Source organism: Chrysochloris asiatica, unplaced genomic scaffold, assembly GCF_000296735.1.
Source record: "Chrysochloris asiatica unplaced genomic scaffold, ChrAsi1.0 scaffold00016, whole genome shotgun sequence".
Lineage (NCBI taxonomy): Eukaryota > Metazoa > Chordata > Mammalia > Afrosoricida > Chrysochloridae > Chrysochloris > Chrysochloris asiatica.
The window spans coordinates 11,871,696-11,885,154 of record NW_006408534.1 but is presented as its reverse complement, the minus strand read 5'-3'; the positions used below and the strand labels follow the sequence as shown (position 1 = coordinate 11,885,154).

The window sequence follows — 13,459 nt, the reverse complement described above, 5'->3', positions numbered from 1 at the left end:
AAAACTTCCTTTTGATACATTTTCTTTAACAAGCATTCTGTCATGTAATTAATTCATTACTTGTTTCCTCTGAAAACATTTTCAAACACAACAGGCATCCCCTGCAACCTGTCTTAGCTTATCAGTCTATTAAAGCTAAAAACTGTAAGGTCTTGGCATCAGACCTTGCACTTAGTGGACATGCTGTTATCAGAAAACTTCATGAAACCAATTATAGAAGGATCTACTTGGTCACTGGAATAAACTAAAAAGTAAAACAAATTAAAAATACTTTTGCTTTTGTGTGTCAAGTTGGTCAAAAGGAATGAGGACAAACTGATATTGGGTTATTTAGACTTGAAAATATTACAAAATCTGAAATATCGTTAAAGGTGCTCTCTCTATAAAGAAATTTAACTAAGGTAGATTAAATCACAATTTTTCCTCTTATCTCAAGTTGATTTTCTTGAGTGAGTTTAAAGTATGAGGTGTTTGGCAAGTGGCTGGGTATTACGTTAGGGCCATATATTATGTTAACTGTGGAGGTTTGTAGAATATCCCATTTATTAGTGAGAGCTAATTAAAGGAAAAACTGATTAAGGAAAGGCAGTCACAAATGTGAAGCAGTACTGTTGAAAAGCACCCAGTCCTTCATACCTATATATCAAGAAGGACATCTTGACAAAGCAATTTGAAACTGGAAAACATACCTAACTGGGTTTATGTAGCACCTAAAACTACTTGTTCAATGGTTAATCAGTTAGAGATTATTTGGGATTAATTCTTGATTTGGTGCCTAGGGGAGGGGCCAGTGTGGTTTTTAGAACATCTTGTTCTTTTAGGCACCAATTATACCTTCCTTGTATTCGATGTCTTCCCCGGATTAAACCCTCCAGACACCACTGTTCCCGCTGCAGTTGCTGTTTCCTGTTTTTTAACTGGCTTTGACAAGCCACCAACTCCTGGGATTGCTGGATTAGGTGCTTAAGATCCAGCTGTAACTGTTGGTTCTCTCTGTTGATGCCAAGGTAGAACTCAAGAGCATACTGTTTTGCTGCCAACTCCAAGGCTTGGCTCTTCTTAAGTTCCCATGTTTTTCTCTTTCCCAACTGGCTCATGTCTGGCTCACTCAGTTGTTTCTCCAATAATGCTTTTTGCTGGAGCAATTGGCCTTGTACTATCTGTGCCTTTGAAGCTGTCTCATCTTGGACTCTCCTTTTCTCCTCCTGCAATGTTTGAGCTTCTAACTCCTGTAGTTCCTTTAATATTAAAATGTCCTTCATTGCCTTTAACTTGTGCTTCAGAAGAGTTTGGGTCTTTTCTTTAAGCAAGAGCTCTGCATTAAGCACTGAAGTTTGTCTTGCATATCTGGAGGCTGATTCCTGCCTCCGCAGTTCAATCTCTCCACTTTTTTGTACATAGTTGTTCCACAGTTTCACAGGTTGCTTTCTATACTCCTCAGTTTTGTTGGTCAGGTATTCCATAATGAGTTTGTGTTCAGCCTGGATAAGTCGTTTTTCATTGTATAGCTGCCTGCTATCTTCCTGTAACTGTTCCTGCTGGATTTTAGCTTCTTTTATCTGAGTGTTCAGCTTCATCACTTGCGCCATTGCCTTTTCTTTAAAATTCTCTTCAGTCTTTGTTAGCTTCTCTGAGTTGAAAAAACTATCTATTAGACTAAGATATGGTGGTAGACGTTTTCCAGACCCATCAGTAAACCTGAATAAAAAAAAAAACAACACAAATGATACATTCTCCCATTGATTCTTCATGAACATTTGGAAATAACAAAAAAATGCACATTTGTACATTGAGTCATACAAGAAAAAAATTTTTGAGCACCTAATATGAGGGGGAAGGAGGTCTGGTAGCGTAGTGGTTACAAATCGGGCTGCGAACCGCAAGGTCAGCAGTTCGAAACTACCAGCTGTTCCGCAGGAGAAAGATGAGGCTTTCTGCTCTCGTAAGGATTTGCAGCCTCAGAAACCCTGTGCAGGGTCACTATGAGTCGGAATTCACTCTACGGTACTTAACACACAATATGAGGGGGAGAAGTCCTGGGGTGGCACTGTGGGTTAATGGTGCGGGACTGCTGAGACGGTTTGACCCGCAAGGTTGGCAGTTCAAGCTCACCAACTGCTCCTCGACAATCCTATACAGGGTTGCTATGGGTCAGAACTTACTTAAGAGCACTTAACAACAGCAACATGAGGAAGCTTCAAAACGTTGTGGAAAAATTCCATTATCTTTTCAGTCCATTATTTCACGATCTTTTTGAAACCTCATTTATGTTCATTGACATGTGCAAATGAGTAAGCGCTGTAGGATTAACTGAAAGGATAGTTCAAAAGGTCTGGGGACCTGCTTCTGAAAGGTCATAGCCTGGAAACCCTAGGACGTAGTTTTGCTCTTGACACACAAGGGGTCGCCATCAGTTAGAATCGATTCCCTGGCAACGAACAACACATGTGTACCAACGGATGGGGTAAAGATAGGGCCTGTAGTGTACAATTTACAATATGGCAGGAGTTCTGGTGTGGCGCTGTGGACCAATGTACTGGACTGCACGGTCAATTTGAACCTCAAGGTGGCGGTTCAAACCTACCAACTGCTCCAGGGTTGTTAAATGGCATGGAGTCAGTACCAACTCAGTGATCCTACTGTGCACAACAGAACAAAACACTGTCCGGTCCTGGGCCAACCTCACAATCCTTGCCACGCTTGAGCCCATTGATGCTGAGTCGGACACCAACTCCAGGGCACTTAACACCGTAACCCCGTGAGGCATTATCTCAATTTTAAAGAAAACTAGTTCTGAGAATTCAAGTAACTTACTCTAGGTTTCCGGACTCTTGGCGTGGGGCTGTAGGATCAACACTGAACTGCGAACCATAAGGTCGGTAGTTCAAACCCACCAGCTGTTCCTCGGAAACCCTCTTATGAGTCGGAACCGACTTGACAGCACGAACAGCACCACCACTCAAGGTTTACACCACTAACAAGTGGTAGAGGCAGGGTATAAAACCCAGCTCTTAAGACTTACTGCTGCTATAAAGGACCACGGGAGCGGACTGAATATTTGAGAGTAAAAATTATCTCGTTTTTTCCATTAGGTACTCCCAGTTTCCGAGGGCGCTTCCATGAGGGGAAACCTCTCCTCAACTCACGTGCGCCAGGGATCGACGCGTTCATCCTCACGGTGATCGTGTAGCTCACTGAGGGTAGAGGCTGAGGGGCAAGCGCTAGTGTTTTTGGCGGACGACATGCAGGAATGGTGTCCTAGTGCATACAGTTCTTGCAGTGTTGTGCTCAAACGGTCTTGGCGCTGCCCAGCAACCCCGGGGATGGTGCCCCGCCTCAGTCCGATCCTGTCCCGCCCTGGCCTGTTTAACCCTCTCGGCTTCAGGGTAAGCCCCAGCATTCTGTTCTCCCGCGGCTCTACTCCTCGTTCTTTGAGGGCCGAAAGTGAGACTTTTCGTCCCGTGGGAGCCCTATCTATGGAATCCCGTCTTGTCCTTCTGGAACGAAGAATTTTCTCTTTCCAGGCCCAACTCTATGACTGTGAATGCCCCTTGCTCTCTTCAGCCCCCTCTCGGTTATCCAGCGCAACTACTTCTCGGATACTGACACCAGTTGGCCCTGAAATCTGGCGAAGACGTAATGATGCTCCAGAGCTTCGCCCCGCCCAGTCCCTTCGTCTTTCCCTTTCAAGTCTATTTGTCTCTATTTTCATTTCCAGCCTAGAGCGTCACGGAAGTCTCTCTAGTCACACGGCGACTCTATCGTAGAGTGGGCGGACCTAGGAGAAAGATGGCGGCCTCCGCAGCTTCTTCTGATCCACAGGCTTCAGGGGGTCCTCAGCCTCCCGTGTGTCTGTTGGTGTTGGGAATGGCGGGATCCGGAAAAACCACTTTTGTACAGGTTACTTACATGACGTAGGCATGAGAGAGGTGGCGAGTAGAAGGCTTAATAGAAAAGGAGGGATGTCTTTCGGGAGTTAGAGGCTACCGGCGCGTGACTTTCAGGAACTTCTTATCAGCTCTGGTGCCTTCCCGGGATAAATCTTAGATTAATTAAGCTTGGGTTACTTAAGGCTCTCTTCTGCTAACCTTCAGTGCTCAGTGCATACTTGATACAACTTACCACGTTGTACTGGGATTGTCTTAGCGATAAAATGGAGAATTTCTGGAATTCAGGGGCTTGCAGGAAACTCTGGCACACAAGTACATAAATAAATAAAGGCTTTTGTTACTGTTAAGTACCGTTGAATCGGTTCTGACACATAACGACCTTGTATAAGGTTTCCGTGGCTGCAAAACAGTGCGAGAGCAGCAAGCCTCATTTGTCTCCCCAAATAAGTGATAGAGATAAATGTGATAAAGCCTCATTTCCCCCCCGAAATAAGCGATAAAGGTAACATCTGAACTGAGCTGAACGTTAGAAGTAATCATCTGTTGTTTTAAATGCTGTCGAATTGCTTCTGACCCATAGCGACCCTCTGTAGTGTTTCCAAGGAGTGGCTGGTGAGTTTGAACCGCTGACCTTGTGGTTCAACTCGACCTTGTAGTCCAGTGCTTTACCCCACAGCGCCACACCAGAACTCCAGAAGTGAACACAAGGGATGGAGAGTTCAGATAGAGGGAAGTACAGGTGCCAAAGGTTTCCATAATGGCAATGAATGAATGGAAGTTTTCTCTCCTTATGGTTCTTTTCTTCTCCCTCCTCCTGCCTCCTCATGTCTCTGCAGAGGCTTACAGGACACTTGCATAGCCAAGGCTCTCCACCTTATGTGATCAACCTGGACCCAGCTGTGCATCAAGTTCCTTTCCCTGCCAACATAGGTGAGCGAGCCAAACAGAGCTGGTGTGAAGTGCCTGAAAGGAAGTGGAAAGCCTCAGCCTTCCAGTCTTCAGTGCCTTCATTTTTTATCTTTTCTCAATACTTAAGTTTATTTTTCTTGGATTTGTCAGGCTTCTTATTTATTTACATTTTCTTTTTGCTTACTTACTCCTTCCCTTTCTTAAAGGAGCCTTTTTGATGCACTGGGTTAAGTGTTGGGCTGCTAACCACAAGGCTGGTTGTTCAAACCCACCAGGCTGGCTGTTCCTGTAAAAATTTATAGTCTCAGAAACCCTATGGAGCAGTTCTTTTCTGCTCTATAGTCATCATGAGTCACAATTGACTCAGTGAAAGTGGGTTTTTTAGTTTCCCTTCCCTAGATTCTTTATCTCCTTCCCACTTACCTGTATTTCTGAGCCTAGTATGATGAGGCTATCGTTATTTGGGTAAAATAAGTGGCAGAAAGTCAGTTCTCTCATTTCTATGCTATAAGCCCTTCCTAATCATACATAAACCTTCTACTTTTAGTTTCTTTTTCTGAGTTTAGTCAGAGTATAAGGGTTCTTTTGCTGAAGTCAACTTACTGTTTTCTCTAGGAATCTTGCTCCTACTCCCGAAGTTACATGGGAAAATGTGTATATAAATGTATGTGTGCATTGCTCTGGTGAGAGGTTCCCAATTTCTTCATTTCTAAGAGGAGAAACTTCAAACTCTTGTTTGAAGAGTTTTTGAAGAACTCTTCAAATTCTAAAAGGAGTCTGAAACTACAGAAAAGATTAAGAATGGATGTGCTTTAGTGTCATGATTCTAGAACAAGATCTAGGGACTTCCAGATTTATAAGGCCATCACTGTGCTAATCCGATCCCTCATCTCTTAATCGGGGTTAAACTTCATGTACTCCATACATACTAACAAAAGGCAGACTTTATTAAGAGGCATATCTAATTTTGAGAAGAGTTTGGGAAAACATTACCCATCATCTGACCTAAATGAAGGAGTTAATGGGGGAGGTCTACAGACTGGTGAGTAGGTTTAGATAGATATTACTGGACATATTAATTCCTTTAAAAAGTAATATCGGTATTGCCTATGTCACCAGTAGGCAATTAGTAAGAAGTAAACTTTTTTTCTTTAGCTACTTTTTATTCTGTACATGTGGTCACTGATATAATTCATAAGTTGTGTGAAACTTTTCACCTGGTGGCAGATAATATCTACCATATATCCTTAACATTCTTCATGGGTTACTTGACAGTTATCCTTTGTAAGGAAGGAAACCAGTGTGAAGGTGCAGAAGTTGGTTGAAAAGAATCTGACAAGGGGAGTCTAACAGGCTAGTTTTAGGTTTTACTGGTGGGGAAAGTCCTGATAGGGCACGTTTTGCTTGTCTAATCATTCATCTCACAGTCTTGCTTCATATTACAATTTAAAGCTCTAAATTAAAAAAATTAGGAGATAAAAAGTAACTTAGTTACCAAGAGAGGAACTTATTTTCTTCCTTAAAGGAAGTAGAGATGACTTGGGAGGCTTGTTGACAGAAAACATGAGAGGCAAAAGGTCTGAAATGATACTGTTTCTATAAGGAATCCCAATTCATTTTTTTTTTTTTTCTTTCTCCAGATATTTGTGACACTGTGAAGTATAAAGAAGTCATGAAACAGTATCCTTTTTCATATTTACTTTGATGTTGACTCATCCCTGGCCAGTTGCTGTTTATTTTATGTCTTTGGAAGTGTTCTTGCTTTTCCTTGCAAAATAGAAAGAAAAAACATTGTATTGGCTTAAATTAATATTATTAGGAGGATTAGTTATGGTGGATGATCAGAAATAACAATTTTTAGCTTATGACTTCTGTTTTTTTACTATCTTCCCAGATTGTTGTTAAGTGCCTTTGCGTCAATTCTGACTCTAGTGATCCTGCGTAGGGTTTCTGAAGAGCAGCTGGTGGGTTTGAACTGTCAACCTTGCAGTTGGTGAGTAGGTTTAGATAGATATTATTGCCAACCTTGCAGTTGGCAGTTCAGTGCTTATCCTACAGCTCCACACCAGGACTCCACAAGCTGATATAATTAACATTGAGAATAAGAAGCTAGCTGACTGCTCTTTTTGTGTGGCATTACCTTGGAGGGATACAGTTATTGGCCATCACCTCTTCACACTGGGATAATCAGAAATGATTAACTTAACAGTACCTTGCTATAAGTAACATAGTTACCTACAGAGTAACTTAGTTACTAAGTAAGTCTAGCTTGTTGTGATTGTATGCTGTTGAAATTATTTTGATTCAAAGTGGCCCATGTGACAGAGTTGAACTACCCCCTAGGGTTTCCTAGACAGTAAATCTTTATGGGAGCAGGTTAGCCTGGAGTGATTTCTTCTCCTGAGGAGCCATTTGTCTGTAAATCACTGACCTTTTGATTAGTAAATGAGTACTTAACATTATTTCACCAGGGCACCTTAATCCATGATCGAATTATTTTTTATTAAGTTTTTGTGGATAATACGTTTTTTTTTTTCCCATAATAAAATGCATGCTGAATCATTGATCTTTCTAAATTTTTATTAGGTAATAATGGATTTAATAACTATTATGTGGGACACATGTTCCACTAGACTCTGGTGGTAGGACTGAAGGAATGAGACATGAAAAAATTTGTTGTTGTTGTAGCTGTTTTATTCTGTGAAACTTAAAACATGTACCTGTAGTGACTACATAATTGAGGCTTCTTTGTACAGAATTCTCTGCATCATTTTCTATTTCCCTTGACAGGTAAACTTCTTGGAACTGTAGGTCATTTGGTGCCCTGCTTACTCTTGGCTTGTTCTTTACAAGAAAGTAGGGTCTTCTACTTTTGGTTTTCTGGCCCATAGTAAGCTGCCTAATGAGTGAGCCTGAAGGAAAGTTGGTCAGTGTTCCACAATGTAAAACTGTTTGCAGTGCCAATGTCAATTAGAAAATACAGCAATTGATGATGGCTACTATTTGAGAGTGCCTTTAGATTGCATACCTTTTGCACCTCTGGTCATAGCGATTCACTTCTCCCATAATTGCATTGTATTCTGTAACTACTGTGGGGCAAGGGATTTTACTGAGGAAGAACCATCTGTTTATTCTTATGACAGAAGTGTCCTTTGGATTGTGGAACCTTGATCAAATTGTCAAGTCTATTGTCCTGTTACTTTAATGCCAACACGCATCCTTTTGTACAAAACAAAAATTCTCCTGGTCTAATTTATCTTTCTTCATCATTTCTGTTAACTTCTTTCTGTTTGCTTGCACTGTGCCTACATCATATAATCTCCTTTCTTTCAGGCTTTTCATCAAGTTTTAGGACATTAAAAAATTGTCAAAGGCAATGCGCCTAAGAGAAAGGTTGCATGAATGACCTGGTCCACCTATAACACTCTCACCAAGGGAGTGAGATGAGTCATTGTGCACGCCATTTTTTTCTAACATAGATATCAAGCTGACTTACAGAGTTAATTCGTAAATCAGCTAAGCACCAGATTTTTGCCTTTGCCCGACAGACCTGATTGGCATATATTGTTTTATTGGAGAATGGCCTTTGAGTGGCACCACGTTTTCGTCAGGGGCCATGACGCTTGATGGCACATATACTTCCTTTAGGTGGTGATTGAGAGCATTGATAATTGGGCACCGTTTATGAAGCTGGTCAGAGCTAGGTTCTCCTTTGTGCACGTGAATGTTCTCAGTCATTGTCATTGCAGTGACTGCTCGGTCATTTTCTTGAATTTTGTACTCCTAAGTTCTGCAACAGAAGTAATAACCAAGAGGAGGGGCGGTCACTGGACCAATAAACCCAGTGGGTGCACAACAATGAATGTCTTTTTATCTTCTGTAGGTGCTGCTAGTTTTTAGTTGGCATTCTAATCACATACCCTCTGTCCTGGTATGGCTCTGTGGGGTAATGCACTAGACTGCAAAGGTGATTTGAACTGTAAGGTTGGTGGTTCAAGCTCACCAGCTGCTCCTTGGAAACCCTGTACAGGGTCACTACGGGTCAGAACCGATTCGACAGCACTGAACAACAACAACAACACCCTCTATATCATCTTGTGTGTTCCTGGCTTGCATGAAGATTTATTTGGTCCCTTATAATTTCCAAAGTGTCTTCTGTAAATACAGACAGAAAATAATCGACTTCTTTACCTTCATTAGTCAGAACTGGGTAATCTTTGCCTAATGTTGGAGTAAAGTCATTATATTTTCGGAGTAGGAGAAGTCTTCACACAATTCACCTTCATTTTCTTTTCTTTCATCACTGCATCATCATCTGGTTCAACCCTTTTTTTCTTCCACATCTGCTGCTTTATCACCATCTAATACCATGCTCTTGTTCATATCCAAACAAGTTTTAGATTCTACGAGTATGTAACTGTGTTTAAGTCATCTTCATTACATTTTGCCTGAGACTCTTCCTCATTTTTTGACTGTTGTTGTGTGCCATCAAGTTAGTTCTGACTCATTGCCGTCTGTATAGGATTTCTGAGGAGCAGCTGGTGAGTTTGAACCACCGATCTTGTAGTTCAAACCAACCTTGTGGTCCAGTGTTTATCCTACAGAGCTGCACCAGGCCTCCATTAAGTTTCCAAGGAACCTATAGGTTTCCAAGGAACAGCCGGTGGGTTTGAATTGCCAACCTTGTAGTTAGCAGTCCCGTGCTTGTGGGAAAAGTACTAATAGAATGAATTAAATTTTATTGCAAAAGCTCGTAAGATTGGAGTAGGCATATATATAGTACATGAAGTACACCACAACACATGCTTATAATATATTATGCCTGAAAATAAGTTACTTGAAATTACATCATCACCAGAAATGTAACTTAAAAAATAACACATAGAAAGCTGTAAATATACTGACAAGGTTTATCTTGTTGTACAAGAGCCAAAATGATAAAAGATTTTACACAGTCATACCTCCAGGATTCACCACCTCATACAGTAACCTTAGAACATAATGACTTGTTGTCACTGTGCGTTTCTTCAGCTATAAGCAATAACTCATGTCCCTGCCAACGACAGCACATACTACAGGGGGACGTCAAGAAATTCATGGAAAAATGGAATTCAAAGATTAAAATAAGAAATATGTATTTCTTTCTCATCATAAACCTCATCAAGATCAAGGAACTTTTGTAAGTGATGTGTGTTACCTTGAGTTTAATCGGTATGGCTTTTCTGTCCAAAGTCTTTTTAATTCCCACCAAGTGATTGGATGTTGTTGTTAGGTGCCATTGACTAGTGACCCTTGGCACAACAGAACGAAACCCAATCCTGGGCCTACCTCACAATCATTGCTATGCCTGAACCCATCACTGCTGCTACTGTGCCAATCCATCCTGTTGGGGGTCTTCCTCTTTTTCTCTGACCCTCCACTTTACCAAACTTCTGCCCAGTTCGAGTTTGTTTGGAAGTTCAGCTGAAACCTTTAATACCATGGATGGCCCTACTGGTACTTAAAGTACCCGTGGTGTAGCTTCCAGAATCACAGGAACACACAAGCCGCCACAGTACAACAAACCTACAGACAAGTGGTGGAAGTGATTGGATGGGACCATGGAAATAAAGGTATTCAGGACTCTAAGACTGTGATTCGTTAGTTTTGTCTTTCAGGTAGGCTTAAAAGGAGCCATCTCAGAAGCAGAGAGGAAGATCCAGGACCATCAAGAAGAAGAACATAAATGGAGCATGAGATGGCAAGAGGCGACATCAGAGGCAGTAGCATGGAAAGACAGAGCAGCTTCAGGCTCTAGGCCTGTGGACTGAGTAAGCTGAGTGACTACAGGCAGGAGACTGCCTTGCAGAATGTGCCCTTTGGGTATTCACAGACTGTCTAAAAGAGGTTTGTATCACTTGTCCTAGCAGGCCAAGTTTCCACATGGCTGAGAAGCCTAAGACAATAGTGAGGCTTGCCTGCAGTGTGGCAGACAACAGGCATCCCTGACTGGAGAACATCTTGAGTTGGTTTTGATCCTGAATTGTACCCTGTTCACTTCCCTAATAAACCCTATAATTGTATTGTTAGGAATTTTGTGTGGCCATTGTAATGGATTATCAAACCCAGAGTGCTGTAGGAGGGATGGTCGGTGTCAAAATAAAGAAGGTTGTAGGGTGGAAGCATGTCTGACCTCCAGTTCAATGGAATCAGCCTTGAGCTGATTTTGAGTTTGATTCTCTTCCCCTCTTGTGAAACCAGGGGAAGTCAGGTATGACTCCCACATGTTTTTTGAATGATTGTGCCAGCTGTTTAGTATATTCCTAAAGAAATGAAGAAATTTAGCCATGTCAACATAGTCTTTTTTTTTTTAATATTAACTAAAGAAAAATGGGTGCCCTTTAGAGATTTTTTAAGTCAGAAGGAGCCGCATCAAGACTTTAAGGTAGATAGCTAATGATTTCCCATCAAAGCCCTCACAAAATCACACTTGTTTAGTGAGAGAATGAGCATGAACACTTCGGTGGTGAAGAAGGAATGTCTTGTGAAGCTTTCTGGGTGTGTTTTTCTGAAGCTTTTGCAATCTTAAAGCCCTCGTAATCAGATGTTATTGTTCTTTGGCCCTCTAGAATGTCAGCAAGCAAAATGCTTTGAGTATTCAAAAAAACTGCTGCCACATAGCTTTTGCTCTTAACTGGTCTGCTTTTGCTTTGCTTTGACTACCTAATGGTAGTCATTACTTTGGTTGTACTTTGCCTTTGTGTTCATACTGGTCATATGATCACGAATCCATATTTCATCTCCTGTTAAATTCTTCCAAGAAATGTTTCAGGATCTTGATCTCACTTGTGTAAAATTTCCATTGAAAGCTCTGCTCTTATCTGCAGCTGATCTGGTCACAACAGTTTTGGCACCCATAGAGCATAAAGTTTGCTTAATTTTCATTTTCCAGTCAGAAAATGTGAACCAATTGTTTCTGCTGTTAATTGTTGATCCTCTTCAGTTTGGGCACAAATGAGATTGTTTCTTGAAAATTGCTGTGGATGATCTGCCACTGTGGGCTTCATCAGCATTGTCCTGTCCCTTCCTAAAAGTGAGTTATCCATTTTCAAAGTGTTGATTTCTTTGGAGCATTCGCTCCATTAACTTTTTATAAAGCATCAATAATTTCACCTTGTCTGACTTAACCCTGGCTTCACAAGGGGGAAAGAGAATCAAACTCAAAATCTGCCCCAGGCTGATTTCTATGAAGCAGAGGTCAGATATGCTTCCACCCTATAATCTTTATTCTGACACCAACCATTCTCCCACAGCACTCTCTGCTTCACATCTGGCTTTGAGAATCCTTTTCAATTACCACACAGAACTTAAAACAATATTCACAATTAGGGGGTTTATTAGGGAAGTGAACAGGGTACAATTCAGGATTAAAACCAACGCAGGATGCAGCAGTTCTCCAGTCAGAGATGCCTGTTGTCTGCAGTGCAGACACGCCTCACTCTTGTTTTCAGCCTCTCAGTCATGTGATCCATTGGCCTCTGTCCTGCTCTAGCACGTGTTACAAATCTCTTTTAGCCATTCTATGAATGCCCAAAAGACACATTCTTCAAGCAAGTCTTTTGCCCTTAGGTACTCAGTTTTACTCCTTCCTTGGGTCTAGAGCTGTTTTGTCTCTTCATGCCACTGACTCTGCCGTAGTTGTTTCTCTAGGTAGTGATCTCACGTGTCCTCATGCTGTTCCTTCTCGTGGTCCTGGGATCTTCTATCTCTGCTTCTGAGGTGGCTGTTTTTAAGCCTACTGGAGGGTAAAACTAACCAGTCCCAACCTTAGAGTCCTGCATACCTTATTTGCATGGTCCCACCCAACCACTGGAGTCCTGGTGTGGCACTGTGGGTTAATGCGCTGGACTGCAGAGTTGTTTGAATTGCAAGGTCAGCGGTTTAAGCTCACCAGCCACTCCTCAGAAACCCTGTGCGGAGTCGCTAAGTGTTGGGACCAACTTGATGGCACTCAACACCACCACCACCACCTAGCCTCTTGGTAAGAATTAAGAAGACTGGATAGAAAAGCCATATCAAGTACATGTAAGGTACTGCATCCATAATTTGATGTTTGTTCTTTTTTTTTTTTTAAGGTTTTTATTGTGGATTGAGTGAAAGTTTACAGGACAGATCATCAGTTTTACATTCAGTGAATCATGCACTTTTTTTCATTACAATGATTATAATCCGCTCCATGTACCATCAGATAATAGTATTTCTCTCTATTCACTTTAGCTTTAAAAAAAACAGCACTAAGGCATATATAATAATTTACATCTCCAAAGGGCACATTCTGGAAGTCTGCCTCCTGGCCACCAGCTCTTAGTCCCTCTCTTCCCATGAATCTAGAGTCCTCAGCCGCAACCCCTCTCCATGCCCCCATCTCTGCCTCCGTCTCTGGCGTCGCTGTTTCTCTGCATAAGGTCCTGCATTCTGCTTGTGCTCTTCTGCCTTGATGGTTCTAGGGTCCTCTGTTTCTGGACTACAAGATTAACCACTCCTCTGTTTTTGTTACAAAACTTATACCTTTACATTTGTGACAGTCACAATTGTCATGATAACAATTATTCACTATTGAATCATATAAAGCTTATCACCATCTCTCTTCACCAGACCCATCTAGACAAGATGAAAACTAT

At 41.6% G+C, this 13,459-nt stretch overlaps 2 protein-coding genes across 3 annotated transcripts in view; one reads left to right on the top strand and one right to left on the bottom strand.

Moving 5' to 3' along the window:
• Positions 1-746: 746 nt before the first annotated feature.
• CCDC121 (coiled-coil domain containing 121) lies at positions 747-3,712 on the bottom strand. Its single transcript, XM_006835286.1, has 4 exons — positions 3,540-3,712; positions 3,270-3,429; positions 3,023-3,027; positions 747-1,698 (listed from the first exon to the last, which is right to left on the bottom strand). The coding sequence occupies exons 1-4, from the start codon at positions 3,710-3,712 to the stop codon at positions 747-749; spliced, it is 1,290 nt and encodes a 429-aa protein (XP_006835349.1).
• A 24-nt stretch (positions 3,713-3,736) lies between these two features.
• Positions 3,737-13,459, top strand: part of GPN1 (GPN-loop GTPase 1) — a 64,714-nt gene continuing 54,991 nt past the window's right edge. The window contains exons 1-3 of one of the 2 annotated variants that reach the window (XM_006835183.1): positions 3,737-3,900; positions 4,727-4,820; positions 6,440-6,479. In XM_006835183.1, the coding sequence (XP_006835246.1) occupies positions 3,790-3,900; positions 4,727-4,820; positions 6,440-6,479 (245 nt within the window). In that variant the 5' untranslated portion in view covers positions 3,737-3,789. Of the gene's footprint in view, positions 3,901-4,121; positions 4,168-4,724; positions 4,821-6,439; positions 6,480-13,459 lie in introns of those variants that run through there. The other variant, XM_006835184.1, reaches the window with a different exon arrangement.

Bases quoted from the DNA above. Each gene is read 5' to 3' on its own strand.
- CCDC121 (XM_006835286.1), bottom strand. From the start codon at position 3,712: ATGAAAATAGAGACAAATAGACTTGAAAGGGAAAGACGAAGGGACTGG. The intron at 3,430-3,539 runs GTCATAGAGTTG...CGGCCCTCAAAG, and splicing joins GAGAGCAAGGGGCATTCACA to AACGAGGAGTAGAGCCGCGG.